Source organism: Mesoplodon bidens, assembly GCF_964165515.1.
Source record: "Mesoplodon bidens genome assembly, chromosome: 2".
Taxonomy (NCBI): domain Eukaryota; kingdom Metazoa; phylum Chordata; class Mammalia; order Artiodactyla; family Ziphiidae; genus Mesoplodon; species Mesoplodon bidens.
The window spans coordinates 167,783,442-167,798,295 of record NC_138177.1 but is presented as its reverse complement, the minus strand read 5'-3'; the positions used below and the strand labels follow the sequence as shown (position 1 = coordinate 167,798,295).

General features: G+C 44.5%; 1 protein-coding gene and 1 pseudogene across 14 annotated transcripts in view; one reads left to right on the top strand and one right to left on the bottom strand.

The window, feature by feature from the left end:
- Positions 1-966: 966 nt before the first annotated feature.
- On the bottom strand, positions 967-9,820 carry LOC308605500 (A-kinase anchor protein 7 isoforms alpha and beta-like; annotated as a pseudogene). Its single transcript has 3 exons — positions 9,813-9,820; positions 1,312-1,481; positions 967-1,085 (listed from the first exon to the last, which is right to left on the bottom strand). The product of its transcript is annotated as an A-kinase anchor protein 7 isoforms alpha and beta-like (transcript).
- A 3,693-nt stretch (positions 9,821-13,513) lies between these two features.
- The window catches only part of SRRM1 (serine and arginine repetitive matrix 1), a 29,248-nt gene continuing 27,907 nt past the window's right edge, over positions 13,514-14,854 (top strand). For all 13 annotated transcript variants that reach the window (XM_081217837.1, XM_081217836.1, XM_081217835.1 and 10 more), the window contains exon 1: positions 13,514-13,669. In XM_081217837.1, the coding sequence (XP_081073963.1) occupies positions 13,649-13,669 (21 nt within the window). In that variant the 5' untranslated portion in view covers positions 13,514-13,648. The remainder of the gene's footprint in view (positions 13,670-14,854) is intronic.

The following is a 14,854-nucleotide window of genomic DNA, read 5'->3' as shown; positions in this document are numbered from 1 at the left end:
CTTACCATTGTTGGTTTGCTGTTGTGCAGACTCTATCAGAACACTTCTTTGACATTTACCAAAGAGCTATTTAATGAGCTGAAAAGACTTCATAAACTCTGGTACCACAATAGCAATGTAGAGCTTAAGTCAAAATTGTGCTGAAATCAACATCATTTCCTTCATTACTGTTGTTAATGACTTCCTTCAAAAAGCTCCCTCCTAATTTTGGCCTGAGTCTCAGGCTTTAATAAAAGTTCCTTTATCTGTTTCACTTTGGACTGCAGACCCATCCTCTCTCAGCACAAAGCCTCATTAATTAAGTCCCGCCAATAGGTTTCTGGCCTATGGGAAAAAAATTATATGATACATTTTATGTGCAAATGCCAATGAAAAACATTAAATATGGCACACCGACTTATCAAAAGAGGGTTAAAAAGAAACCTTTAAATGCTGCCCACATTTATAGAAAAGGTTGCATTTCACCAAAAATATATCATTTACATGAAACAAGATCACTGCATAGCAACAGCCCACATAGGACAAACGTGAAACATTATAGACTAACTATATGGATAATAATTTCAACAGTGATCATTTTAATCGTAGCACTCGTTAGCTCTGTGTGTGTTTTGGCCTCAGATAAAGTAGTCAAATGCCCTGCAAAGCAATAGAAATGGCAGTATTACATTTACAGCAAGGCCCCTTCCATGGCCTTTAATTAGAGTCCACGAGGCATAATGCAAAATCCTCTCTCCCACAGCCTCGGCTGAGGGCAAGTGAAACCGGTGCCATTCTTCCTTCATAAATTAATTTCCTCTGATAGTCCCAGCACTCCATTTCTCTTCTGTTGTGTTTCAGGAATGCACACATCAATCATGAAAGCATTACGCAATCTCCACAGATTGGACAAGAGACACTTAAACAGCACAATGCAAATTAGCCCATTGACTGGGCAGAGGGAGCAGGGATGCTTCTCACGATGCTTCTCACGATGCTTCTCACAGCGGGGGCCTGCCTGCCTTCAGGTCTCATTTCCTGTTATTGGCACTGTCAGTGCCATTCTTATCAGCCTCTTCAGTTTTCACAGAGCTCCCATCCCCTGGCTTGTTTTTTGTTTGTTTGTTTGTTTTGCGGTACGTGGGCCTCTCACTGTTGTGGCCTCTCCCGTTGCGGAGCACAGGCTCCGGATGCGCAGGCTCAGCTGCCATGGCTCACGGGCCCAGCCGCTCCGCGGCATGTGGGATCTTCCCAGACCGGGGCACGAACCCGTGTCCCCTGCATCGGCAGGCGGACTCTCAACCACTGCGCTACCAGGGAAGCCCACCCTGGTTTGTTTTTGTTCTGTGTTTCTTCCAGATACTGCTGGATAGCCTTGAGCACCTCATTCTCCACCAGCCTCTTTGAGCCTTACCAGTTCAGCATCATCAGGCTCACCTCTATTCTTATCACCTGCTAGTGTTGGAGGGTCTCCTGCAGAGGCAGCGGTCAGCTGTGGCTCACTGCAGGGACAAGGACACTGGCAGCAGAAGTTCTGGGAGGCACTCCCTGGCCTGAGCCCTCCTGGAGTCCACCACCAGCCCCACCAAGGACCCTGTGGGTTCCAGTGCTGAGTCACCCCAGGCCAAACAACCAACAGGGAGGAACTCAGCCCCCTTTCCTTCCTTTCTATAGATCGAAATTTCCAATTGTTATCACTCCTTTTCAACCTACTTAATTTCCTTTAGAATTTCTTGTGGTGAGGGTCTGCTGGTGAAAAATCGGTTCAGCTTTGATTTATCAGAAAATATCTTGATTTCACTCTCAATTTTGAAAAATATTTTTATTAGATATAGAATTCTAGGTTGACTTTTCTTTTTCCTCCAGCCCTTTAAAGATGTAGTTCCATCATCTGCTAGCTTCCAATCCAATAAGAAATCAGTTGTCATTCTCATCATTGCTCCCCTATTTGCAATGCAGCTATTTTCTCTTGCTGCTTTAAATATTTTCTCTTTATTTTTGATTTTCAACAGTTTGATAATGATGTGCCTAGGTGTGGTTTTCTTTGACTTTCTCCTCCTTAACTTTTGTTGAGCTACCTGGATCTTTGGGTACTGTTTTTTAAACCAAATTTTTGGCTAGTATTTCTTCAAAAAATTATTTTTGCCCTATTATTTGTCTCCTTTCTTTGTGAGACCCCAATTCCTGAAATGTACCTGCCTAACAAAGCATGGTCAAAGTGATCTGTCAGTAATTTAACTGCCTGCTAGAATAAAACAACATTCTTCAGAGGAAGATAACAGAATACAGTTTCTATGACATATCATCCACAATGTCAAATATATAATAAAATTATTAGACATTCAACAAAACAGGAAACTGTGACCTGTAATAAAGAGAAAGATCAGTCAATATAAAGATATCCACAAATGACCCAGACATTGGAGTTCGCAGACAAAGAATTTGAGATAAAATTGATAAATTTGTTAGAGTCTACAGGAGAAGATCTACATAGTGACGAAGACATAGGAAATTTCAGGAGAGATTTGGAAACTATAAAAAAAAAAAAGAAAGAAAGAATGGAAATCCCAAAACTGAAAATACAGTATCTGCAATCAAAAACGCTTTGGATGTGATCAACATTAGGTTGGATACAACCAAGGAAATGATCAGTGAACTTAGAAACAGATCAATGGATGGGAGTTCCATGGTGACCTAGTGGTTAGGATTCCGGGCTTTCACAGCTATGGCCTAGGTTCAGTCCCTGGTCAGGGAACTGAAATCCTGCACGCTGTGTGGTGTGGCCAGGGGGAGAAAACAAAACAAAACAAAACAAAACAACCAGATCAATGGATATCATCTCAACAAAGAGAATGAAAGACTGAAAATCAGGAACAAAAAAGAAAAACGAATTAATGCCCAAAGGGCAATAAAACCATAATCTTTGTGGCTATCTTTTCTGGTAAAATTTTTTTCTATTGCCATTGGACAAAAAGCATTTGCATTGCTCTCAGTCTTCTACAAATTAACATCTAGGCTTTCAGAGTTTTTAAATGTTTTAATCAATAGTAAATAATAAATGAAATAAAAGTACACTCCTCTAAAAAATTGGATAATCACTGATGGGACCTGCTAGGCAATGCCCCAGAATATTAAAAAGAAATGCAATAATTCCTTTTAGCCTATTTCCAAATTCTGAAGTTTTTCTTAACAAGAGTTAAGCGCTAAGGCTTAAAAAGAGAGAAATGTAGCTTCTAATAACTTTCTCTTTCTCTTCCTCTTCTCTCTCTCAAAGACTTCTAAAGTTTTGTATATACCAAGGACTATGCTAAACATTTTAGAAATATAAACTTATTTAATCATAGTAAAAGATAAATTGTCCCAAACTTGATCTAGGGAAAAATGCTTCTGTAGGATGTAATTCACAGCTTTCCTCTAGGAAAAACAAAAACAAAATTTCTGAGAAAATGTTTAAAACAAGTTTCTGATGAATTTTAATGGGATTAAGAGTTATTCTAGAAACTAGCTACTCACCTACCCAACTGACTTCTATCTGAGAGTCTGAGCATCTTCTATCAAGAGTCTAGAAATCCTTTTTTCTTTATCTATCAAACAATGATTGTCTATCCATTTTCTTTTTTCCATAATGGAGCAATTTAAAAAAAAAATCTTTTGGCCATGTGGGATCTTATTCCTCAACCAGTGATCAAACTTCACCCCCTGAATTGGAACCACAGAGTCTTAACCACTGGGAAGTCCCTGGAGCAAATTTTTTAATTTGGCCCACTAAAAAGCCTTTTCCCTTGGAACAAGATTATAATAAAATTTGACATATGCTATTAACTAAATTATCTATAAAATCCAATTTTCTTTAGCAACCCTCATAACAACCCAAGAGATCTAAATAGGACTCAACCCTTCTTTCCCACCCAATTTTTATGGATCAAAGCTTCAAACACTTCCCTTTCCCAGGAAGATGGCATCACAAGTCAGAAGTTTATGGTAGACACAATACACGTTTGGATTCACAAATGTCCATGGTGGTGGGGGGGAAGTGATCTGCCTTCAGTTCACACCAGAGTGATCACAGAGGACCATCTACCAATGTGGTAGAATATTTCTAGAGGTTCAGATATCCTGGAGAAATAACCTTGGACTTCAAGGCAACCTTTGTAAGCAGATTAGGTTAGGGGGTCCCTGGAGAAAGAGAACCAGGAATGGCTTTCTCAACATAAGAGAACCCATTTTGGCCTAAGCTATTTTGTGATCTAAGCCTGGCTGCAATGCTTGCCCTTGAACAGGTCTCAGTAATTAATGATCTTAAGGGAGGGAATGCAGAAACAAGGGAGGAGCAGTCAAGAAACAATAGTACTGCCTTGGGGCAAGGTCCTGGTTCCTCAAGAGATATATATAGTAATATATCTTTGAGTTCTGCAGCAAATAAGGTCCCCACCCACATGGAGGATGGATGATGTTGATCCTCCTGACCTTAATCAACTAAAGCTTGGACTCTGTCAACCTTTGCCCCAATTCTATGCTGAGTTCTCCTCTGCTCAATCCCCCTCATGAATATGAATATACCCTTAGCTTAAAACTTCCCCAGTTTTGACGGTGACGGTTCTAACTTCATAAGGTTGGTGTAAGGATTAAATAAATTCATGTAAAATACTTAGAACAGCTCTGACATATGCTAAAAACTCAATAAATGTGAGCTGTTACCACCATCATCGTTATTCTTGGTATTATTATCATTGTTACAAACTTGTCCTAGACGATCTTAAAAGATGTGCATAAGTGCTTGCGGAAAGAGTAGCTTTCACCCTAACTTGGGTTTATATTCTGTCCGTAGTGTTAAAGAATTTCAGATGAACCCCGTAGACATTTGTTATATGGCATCTATACTATACAACTGATAACATTTTTTAACTATATAGATATTTTCTTTATGTGATTAAACATGCAAATATCTGGTTCACCTATTAAAAAACAAACAAACAAACAAAAAACTTCCCCAATTTTGCTGTTTCGGGAGCCACTGCTTCAGGAAAGATCCCCAGTGTTCTCCTTACTTGCTGCAAGTAATAATAAATCCCTCCTTCTCCCAATCTTTGGCTTGGTTGTGTCTATTGGCTTGACACCCACCAAGAGGCAAACCCAGTTTGGGGGTAATATTCCCAGAAACAAGACTGTCAAATGGAGCTCAGACTTGAGACACCAGTTCTTAGAGAGCTGATAGTGATGCCTCAAACTTTACAAGACCAGACCCTGATAAACTAGGTCCTGAAGAATAGCAGGTAACCCTCCTTATCAGGAAAATCCAGAGGCAGCTTGGGCTTGTGGCAGGTCAAATTGGGGACCCCTTTATTCCTACTGTTCCTCATTTCTTGCATTTCCCACAGCTAGCAATGGTCCTTGTCAGTGACCAACAGCAGATTGCCCCGAACTTTGCGGGGCTGTGGTTATATAAGCAGATAGGGTAGGGGGTCCCTGGAGAAACAGAACGAAGCATGGCTTTCTTGACATAAGAGAAGCCATTTTTGACCTAAGCCATTTGTGATCTAATCCTGGCTACAATGCTTGCCCTTGAACAGGTCTCAGTAATTAATGATCTTAAGGGAACAAAAGAATGCAGAAACATTACCTGCTATCTGGCAAGAGAAGTAACAGTAACAAATGTAACATATCAGTTGTGAAAACATATCAGTTGTGAAGACTTCCGGTTATCTTTCAGTGGTAAAGGTTAGTCTGAAGCACTCAACCACCAGATCAACCAGAACCTAAGGGACAATGATGTTGACCTTTTCTGACCCTGGTGACTTCAATCAACTAAAGTTTAGACTCTGTCAACTGTCCAAGCTCCTTCATAAATATGCATGTACCCTCAGCTTAAAACTTCCCCAATTTTACTGTTCTGGGAGATGCTGCTTTAGGAAAGATCCCCAGTGTGTTCTCCTTACTTGCTGCAAGTAATAAATCCTTTCTTCTCCTGATCTTTGGCTTGGTTGTGTCTTTTGGCTCTATACTCACGAAGAGGTGGACACAGTTTTCCAGTCACAACTGAAGGGGGTATTTGGCAGTGGTCTGCAACTGTGAGGGGTCCATTATCTGGGTCAGAGGCCCCCAGTCTTCTCTGAGGTTTGAGACAGGGGGCTTTGATGGCTCCGCAGTCCCCCCAGAGCCACTCTGGAGAAATTATGTTTACTCCACAAGAAGAGAAAGCTGTGGGAGGGTGAGGGTTGGACTATATGTAGAAGGAGCCTCTGGAGGACATAATAAGCACTGACCTTTCCTTGTGGAGTTCTGCAAAGATTTACCAGGGGAAAACTGGTAATGGGACATAAATTACCCTGAGAGTCTAAAGCAGAGGATTCTGGCTTTAAGAATCAGCTCTCAGGGTCTTAGTGAAAAATCAAAACGGTGTTTCCCAAAGTAAGATTCCCTATCAGAATTTCCTGGGGATGTTTATTCAAAATGCAGATTCCTGCCTTCCACACAGATAGTAACTCTGGGGGTGAGGCCCAAGAATCTACATTTTTTTAATCAGGCTGCCCAGATTCACCATCTTGAGGAGCTTGGGGTGAAGCAGGAAGAACAGTCCAGGTGTGTCTCTTAAATGTTCAGGGGAAATAAAAATTAAGCCTCTAGGAAAGAACAACTCTAGGGTGTCAAACCACAGAGTGTCTGTGCAGTGAATTGTTTTGTATTCACTTAGTTGACTTTAATATAAGAAATAGAAACAAACCAGAGGTAGCCTTTTAAAATTTTTATATTTTTTATTATAGGATTATTTAATACAACAAAAGACTTTCCAACATAAAATGTCTAATCTACCTATTCTAGACTAACATTTCTATTAATTCACTTTACATTTACACATACTTCTTTGGCGTGAGGTTGAAGACCATAGCATCTCAACCTATATTGGGTGCCTGTGATGGTCCATGAGTTGCCTTGCAGGTATGGAAGCTCCTCACCCTTTTTCCAGCTGCTGCCTGGACCTTAGGAGAGTGGAGGAATGACAGGCACTCCTACTGTGGGAATAGGTGTCTACATATGATTAGTGCACATGCTGGCTCTACTACCCCCACTCATCTGCTTGTAGGTTCGTTTAAGTTAGACAATCCTGATTTGTTGATGACACGGTGACCCTCCTTGGGATGTAAGCAATGGGTCAAGTCATAATTCATACACTCTACAGCTGGCCTAAATGTCTTTATCCATTGCCCATGGGTCACTGGACCACAACCCCTCAGGCATTCCCCAAGGCGGTAAGGGAAGGTGTGTGATCCAAATTTATATTTGCTGACTTCCCTGTGTCTGGTTTCTAGCCAGTCCTACATTTACAAGACAATGTGATAAGGACCCTGCCCAGCTAGGGAATTTGGGTACGGGGGATAAAGACAAAAAAGAAGACCTCTTAGAATGACAGGAGTTGTGGCTCATTTTAAATGAAGTCAAGAATGATTTGCATCACTGACCACTTATGGACACCACTGTCAGAAGAGTTCTGAGCCCAAAGGTGAAGAAAGTTGAGCCAGGCCTCTCTGGCTTTCCCTTCCTCTCACCTGGGTGAGACTGGGAGGCATTCACTGACCAGACTGAGGAGGTTTGTTTGCCTACTGAATGACCAGTAGGATAAGGTCTGTCTACATTCCCTCCCTCAGTGTCAAGTCGTTTGTAATGTTGAGGTCTCAGCCCTCAGCAGATAAACCAAACCCTGAACTTGAGTTCTGTTATATGCTGGCTGTGTGATTTTCAGCAACTAACTTCTCCTTCCTTGGTCTCACTTTACTCATCTCTAGAATGGGGATAATATCTCTGCATTAGCTTGTGAGCGCTGCTCCAACAAAGTAACACAGGCTGGTTGATTTAAACAACAGAAATTTATTTTCTTGAATTCTGGAGGCTAGAAGTCTGAGATCAAGGTGTTAGCAGGGTTAGTTTCTTCTGAAACCTCTATCCTTGGCGTGTAGATGGCCACATGTTCTTCTTTCTATATGTGTCTGTGTCCTAATTTCCTCTTATAAGGGCACCAATGGTATTGGATTAAGGCCCACCTAACGACCTCATTTTAACTTAATTATCTCTTTAAAGACCCTATCTCCAAATACAATCACATTATGAGGTACCCGGGGTTAGGACTCTAACATTGAATTTTGGGAGGACAAAATTCAGCCCATAACAACCTACTAGGTATTATTGTGAGGACTGAATTATCTAAGGCGTTTAAAGCATTAACATGAAGTCTGACATAGTATGCCCCACAAAATGGTAAATGCTATTATTTTGAGGTCCTACATAAAAGAAAGATACTGTCATCGAAAGACAAGAAAACATAGATGGGAAAGAGAATTCTCCTAATTATGGCTCCTATTTCCCATCTGATGGACACTTCTGTTGTTCTTCAAGCCCTTCTTTTAAAAGTGTGCCGACACAATGTCTGAACATAGCATCTGTGGGGGACTTTCTAAGGGCTAGAAAGCAGACAGTTACAGTTTTCTTCTTTGCCTGTTGCTGTTATCTTTCTGGCTTATAAGCTCTCTGAGGATTGTCTTAAACTTCCTTTGTATCTCTTACTATATCTAAGAATACCATGCTGAGCACAGAGTAAGGGCTCAGCAAAAAACAACAAATCAAACCATATGTCTTTGTGATAGTTGACTTATTTCTAGAAACAAGTCCTGGCCAAAGAGGTATGTTATCCTGAAAGGGTAGATCGCCATCTAGTGAGCCTTGCTATTAGACTAGGAAAGTGTGAGGTTCAGAAAACCCCAGGTTGCTACTTGTATGTCTTTTACGTTAGATATTTATATATGCAAACACAAACAGAAATCTTCTTATAGTTTGACAGCTTGATCTATTATTGATAAATTCAACTAAACTTTTATTTTCCTTTATTCCCAAAAGATTTCTTCATCAATCTCAAAATGAAACAAATTTACCAAACAAGCTATAGACTAAAATAATCTCATAACTGAGATAAAAATGACTGATGGATAAAAGCTGATACATTTTGCTCTGGAAAGTGTCTTTGAGCACAGTGGTGAATGTATTTTCAGTAGGAGTGAGTCTAGAGGACAGGGACAATAGGCAACAAATGAAACCCCTATACCATTAACAGCAATCAACAAGCAATGAGGAAAAGCAGTAGAGGAAATGGAGTCTATACCTAAAGGATCAGCACCAAGGTTGGATGCCTATTAGCCTTTTGAAGTTCAGTTTGAGGACTTAAAGACCGGGTATAGCAAAGAGCCACCCTGGGGATGGCTTCTTGGCTTTAAGGCCCATTTTGATCTGCACAGCATCAGAGTTTACAGGAGATGGTGTCTGCGAGTACCTTCACTGCCAAATACTGTAGTTCCCCACTGCACCTCTAGGGAGGAGCCTGCTCTGCCGCAGCAGATTTTTCAATGTGGACTTTTCCTTATAGAATCAATGGTTATATTTCAAAGACCAGACTCACTCATTGGTAGAAATGCTTTTGGTGACTGAGTCTTAGACTCTCACTCATACATTCATTCAACAAATATTTATGGACCTCCAAGAGTGTGCTAGATACTGTTCAGACACTAAGGCTTTAATGGTGAACAAGATGGACAAGATTTTTGCCCTCATAGAGCTTTTTTTTTTTTTTTAAGAGGGCAAAGACAGTAAGCATGTAAACAAAATAGATAACAATGTCAGGTACTATGAAGAAAAAATAAAGCAAGGTAGGATGGATGGTGGCAAGGGTTCTGCTGTTTTCTGGAAGGCTGCTCAGGAAAGGCTCACCTGAGGAGGTGACATTTGAGCCACTTCTTAGTCTCTTTTGGCTTACCAACGTACAGACAAAAAACTGACTTTTGAAACCTCACCTGTTCATCATTAGACTAGTGTCTGTAGTTCAGTGTGGCTGCAGTTTAGAAGTGAGACACGCCGTGGGGGTGGGGATGGTGCTGTGATGAATTGGGCGATTGGGACTGACATGTATATACTGATGTGTATAAAATTGATGACTAATAAGAACCTGCTGTATATAAAAAAAAGAAACCGACATCTATGTTGATAAAAGAAAACAAATGTCAAAAAGAAGAAGGGCGGACTTCCCTGGTGGCACAGTGGTTGAGAGTCTGCCTGCCGATGCAGCGGACACGGGTTTGTGCCCCGGTCCGGGGGGATCCCACACGCCGCGGAGCGGCTGGGGGCCCGTGAGCCATGGCCGCTGAGCCTGCGCGTCCGGAGCCTGTGCTCCGCAACGGGAGAGGCAACAACAGTGAGAGGCCCGCGTACCACAAAAAAAAAAAAAAAAAAAAAAAAAAAGGGCAACCTGACTTTTCCATAAACCTACTACAAACTGTACCATGTGAGATATACAAAACGAATTGCTCCTGATACCATGTTTCTTCTCCTTTTGGCTTCTTAGTGTTGTGACAATACCAGGGAGATAGAGACTAGTTTGACTTTCAGAATCCTATGTAATTTTATTGGCCTCATGTTATTTATATAGATGTTGCTATCACAGAAATAGGGGATATTTAATTAAACCTTAAAGCAAAAAAACAAAAGAAGTGAGACATGGAGAGAGGGAGCAGATTAACTCAGGCAATGAGTCTGGAGAAGGGAGCAGTAGACAAATCATAAAGGACTTTGTAAGTCACAGTAACTAGTTTGGGCTTTATCTGGAGGACAACTGAGAAGCCACCGATGAGTTTTAAACAAGGGAGTGAAAGAATCAATATTATCATCTTGGAAAATCACTCTGGATATAGGATGGAGACATCAACCCTGAAGGCAGGGAAAATGGTTAATAAGTCAGTGCAACGATCCAGACAACAATCCAAATTGCCTGAATTCAAGAGGAAATGGGGCCAGAAGGAAGTTGACTGAGGTGAAAAGGCAAGATGTGATGGTTATAGAGTGTGAAGAACGATGATAGGGAGAAGTGTGTGCTCACTCACTGAGAATGGGAAAAGGGAGGGTGAGACAGGTGACAGAAGATGGATTCAGTTTGAGGTGCCTACAGACATCCAAGCGAATGTCAGCAGGAAGTTGAAAATATAGGTCTGGGGCAGACCTGTGCCTGATATATACAGGTTTGAGAGACAAAAAGATAATTGAAACCAAGAGAGGACGGATAGGTCACCTTTTTTAGGGAAATGACAAAAGAGTCAATGACAGAGCCAGGAAGAAAAGCAGCATTTACAAGACTGGCAGCAAAAGAGCAGAAACAGTGAAGGAAGGATAAAACAGAATGACTAATCAGAACCATCGAGAATAGTAATAAGATGTGTATTGTGATTTCATAGTCCCATCTGGTTAACTGGCTTGTTATGTGGAAACCAGTTACTTCCCCATCTTTGACCCTCTGGCAAAGCTTTTGTTTGTTCAGCAAAATTTATTTGAGCCTGTACTATGTGCCAGACACTGTTCTAGGTGCTAGGGCCATATCAGTGTACAAAAAAGACAGACGCCCTGACTTTATGGAGCTTACATTCTAGTGTGGGGAACAGATAATAAACACATTAAAAATAGGTAAACAAATACTAGAAGGTGATAAATGCTATGGGGAAAAACAGAGTAGATTAAGTGACATCAGTGGGGGACTTCCTTGGTGGTCCAATGGTTTAGAATTCGCATTCCAATGCAGGGGACGCGGGTTCAATCCCTGGTCAGGGAACTAAGATCCCACGTGCCACGGGGCAACTAAGCCCGTGTGCGGCAACTACAGAGCTCACGCGCTTTGGAGCCTGCTCAACGCAACGAGAGAGAAGCCCGCGCACCGCAAGGAAGAGCCCCCGAGCCACAACAAAAAGATGGTGTGTGCCACAACTAAGACCCAACGCAGCCAAAAAAAAAAAAAAAAGAGAGAGAGAGAGAGATAGAGAGAGAGAGAGAGAGAGACATCAGGGTTGTAGAGAGAGTATGTGAGCAATTTCCAATGGGGCAGTCAGGGTAGCCTCATTGAGTAGGTGATACTTGAGTAAAATCTTGAAATTTGCAAGTAGCTATCTGGGGGGAAGAGCAGAAGTTACCACTACAAAGGTCTTGAGGCAGGAGCTAGCTTAAGAAGTTCGAGCAGTGACCAGTGTTAGGGTACTAGATGAGATCAAAGAAGAGATAGGGGAGCATCAGGTCGGATTCCACTTTTGCTCTGAGAAAAATAAGGGACTATTAATAGGGAGGTTTTGAGCTTAAGAATGATACGCCTAAGGTTTCTAACGGGATCTCTCTGCTGCATTTAGAATAGATGCTGAGTGGCAAGGGCAGAAGCAGGGAGACCAGTTAGGAGCCCAGGGCGGAAGTTCAGGCCAAAGACGACAGTGCTTTGAAGCAGGATGATAGCAGAGCGGGTTCTTGACAGTTTGGAAGTGGGATATAAGCGGAGAGGAGTCAAGAACGAAACCAAGGCTTGTGTCTTAAAGAAAAGGAAAGATACTGCCATCAACCGAGGCAGGGAAGACTTTGGGAGGAGCGGGTCGGTTTTTGGCGGGGTGGAGGGTGTTCGGGAGACAGGAGGAGGAACCAGGAGCCGTCTATCCAAGTGGAAACGTCCAGGAGGACGTTGCCAATACACGTTTGAAGCTCGGGAGAGAGATCTGAACTGGAAATCTATGACGTTGTTAGGGGGCAGTTGGTATTTAAAACCACGAGAGTAAACACATAGTTTCAAGATGAGTGCTATGAACAAAAAGCAGGAAAGGGAGGCTAGAGTGTTTGCGTGTGTGTGTGTGTGTGTGTGGTGGGGGTATTTTACAAAAGATGGTCACAGAACGGTCACATGCTCCCTCTCAGAGAAAAAGAGAGCGCTTAGGGCAAGTCTGGCAGAAGGCATCCGATGCCGGAGCCCTCGCAGCCGGAGCAGGGCGCTGGGGAGGCAGAACTGGGCCACCGAGGCGGAGGCCGAGGGCCCTGAGGGCCCCGAGGCCTGGAGGCAGGCCGCTTCTCCGTCAGGCTCTGTCCGGGGGCCACGTTTCTCCTCAGCTTCCTGCCCGCTAGCGTTGGGACCCGGCAGCCGAAACCGAAATTCATCTAAACCACAGTTCCAGCTTCTCCCCAAAGCTAAGGAGTTGTACGGAGACGGGAGGGAAAGCCGAGAGAGCAGGGCCAGAATGCAGATTTCACTCATACTGCATAGCTCGACTACTTCAGGGCCGATCTCCGTAACTGGTAAACTCGTAAAAACAACACAGTCACAACTTTCATAACGACACGGGCGGCCCCACTAGCGTCACTCTGAGGTAACAGCTTTTCTCTTCAATCGCTCTATGGGCCCCCCAGGGCGGGAGGCCTCCGCCACTACGGGAGGAAGGATGGGTCAATTCACGCTCCGGGAACAAGGCCGACTGAGCGCCACAAAAGGATTCGCAGGGCGGGGCGACGCGACGACACTCTCTCTCCGTCTCTTTCTTTCTGTCTCTGTCTCTGTCTCTCCGCCCCCCCCCCACCATTGGTTGCGATCGCGAGGCTTTCCTCCCGGACTGGCCACTGGGGAGGCTCTGAGCCTGGTAGCAGCCCGCCTCCGTGGACGCGCGTGCGCACGCGTGCCGGGCGCTCGCCACACTGAGCAGGCGCGGCCTCGTGTCGGCTGGTGGGTCGGGTGGAGCGGCGCGCTCTGCGTCCCGGCGCTCCGCTTTCCCTGCCGGTCCCGCCCTCCGTCGCGGTGGCGCGGTGCACCTTGGGATAGGGAGCGATCTCCGAGCGAGGCAGCAAGATGGACGCGGGATTCTTCCGCGTAAGTGGGAACGCGGGGATCTGGGGTGAGGTGAGGGGCTTATCGGTAAGGCCCGGCAGGAGGCCTGAGTTCGGGACGGGGTAGCCAGCGAGCGGAAGCTTCCAAGATCCTAAGGATCCTTGATGCCAACGGACGCTCCCCTCTGCCCTGCGGCGGGGACCGGTGCGCCCCTGCGCAGTCTCCTCCTCCGGAATCGTCCCCCCCTACGCGGCGGCGACAGTCGCCGGAAAATGGCGGCGGGAATGGCCCGAAGCAGTACCTCGCCGCCCGCCCGCCTGCTTGGCGGGGCCTGCGGGCCGAGCCGCGCGCGTCGCCGGGTCCTGGGGCCTAGCGGACGCGCGAGGAGGAAGTCCCTGGGGGGCGGCCGGAGGGAAACCCTGAGGTGACCGGCGGCTGCAGGGTCCTGGGGAGGACGGGTTTGGGGGTACCGCCCCAGGAGAGCGTGGACCGGAAGCAGCGTTAAGCCGCTTTTCTTGAGAAAGCGGGCGCCGACCCCCCCCCCTTCCTGGTCTAAACCTTCGCGGAGGCTCGGGGTCAGAGTTCGCGGGAGCTCCCGCCCAATTTGATATCCCTTCAGGGAGGGGAACGCCGATAATTTGTGGTTAGAACGTTTGAATCTGAGACTCTCCGGGCAGAGGGTGCAACAAAAAGTATGCGCGTGTATGGAGGCGGGGGAATGGGGTAGATCAACTCTTCTTCCCGCTCACCGTTCCTCACCCCTCACCCTCCCCGTTTGTTTTACTCTTTTGAAAGTCCGCTGGAGGAAAGTTGCTTCACTTGCAGACGGGGACGTTTTTTCGTCGTAGTTGGCCCTGAGGGCCCGTGCTTTATCGGGCGCGTGCTGGAGCCTGTTCGTCCCCTTTTTCACTCCTGTAGGGAATGAGCACCCAGTCGAGATCTAGATGGGTGGGCAAGTGACACTAATAGGACTAGAGTCTGCAAATTCTTTTTAATGCAGAACGGACCGTATAGAGACCAGTTGGTCTAAGTCAAAATCTATATGTCACGTAAGTTGGCTCTTTCCACTCTCTGGAGCATATAATATGCAGTTTGTATGTGTGTTTTTAAAGGAAAAGTTAAAAGAGGGGAAGACCGGGACTTTAGTAAAGATAGCTCTAGACACTGCAAAACCAGCATTGAAATTCCTTTTCAGTTGACTTTAAATGTGCTAACTAGGTTTTCATT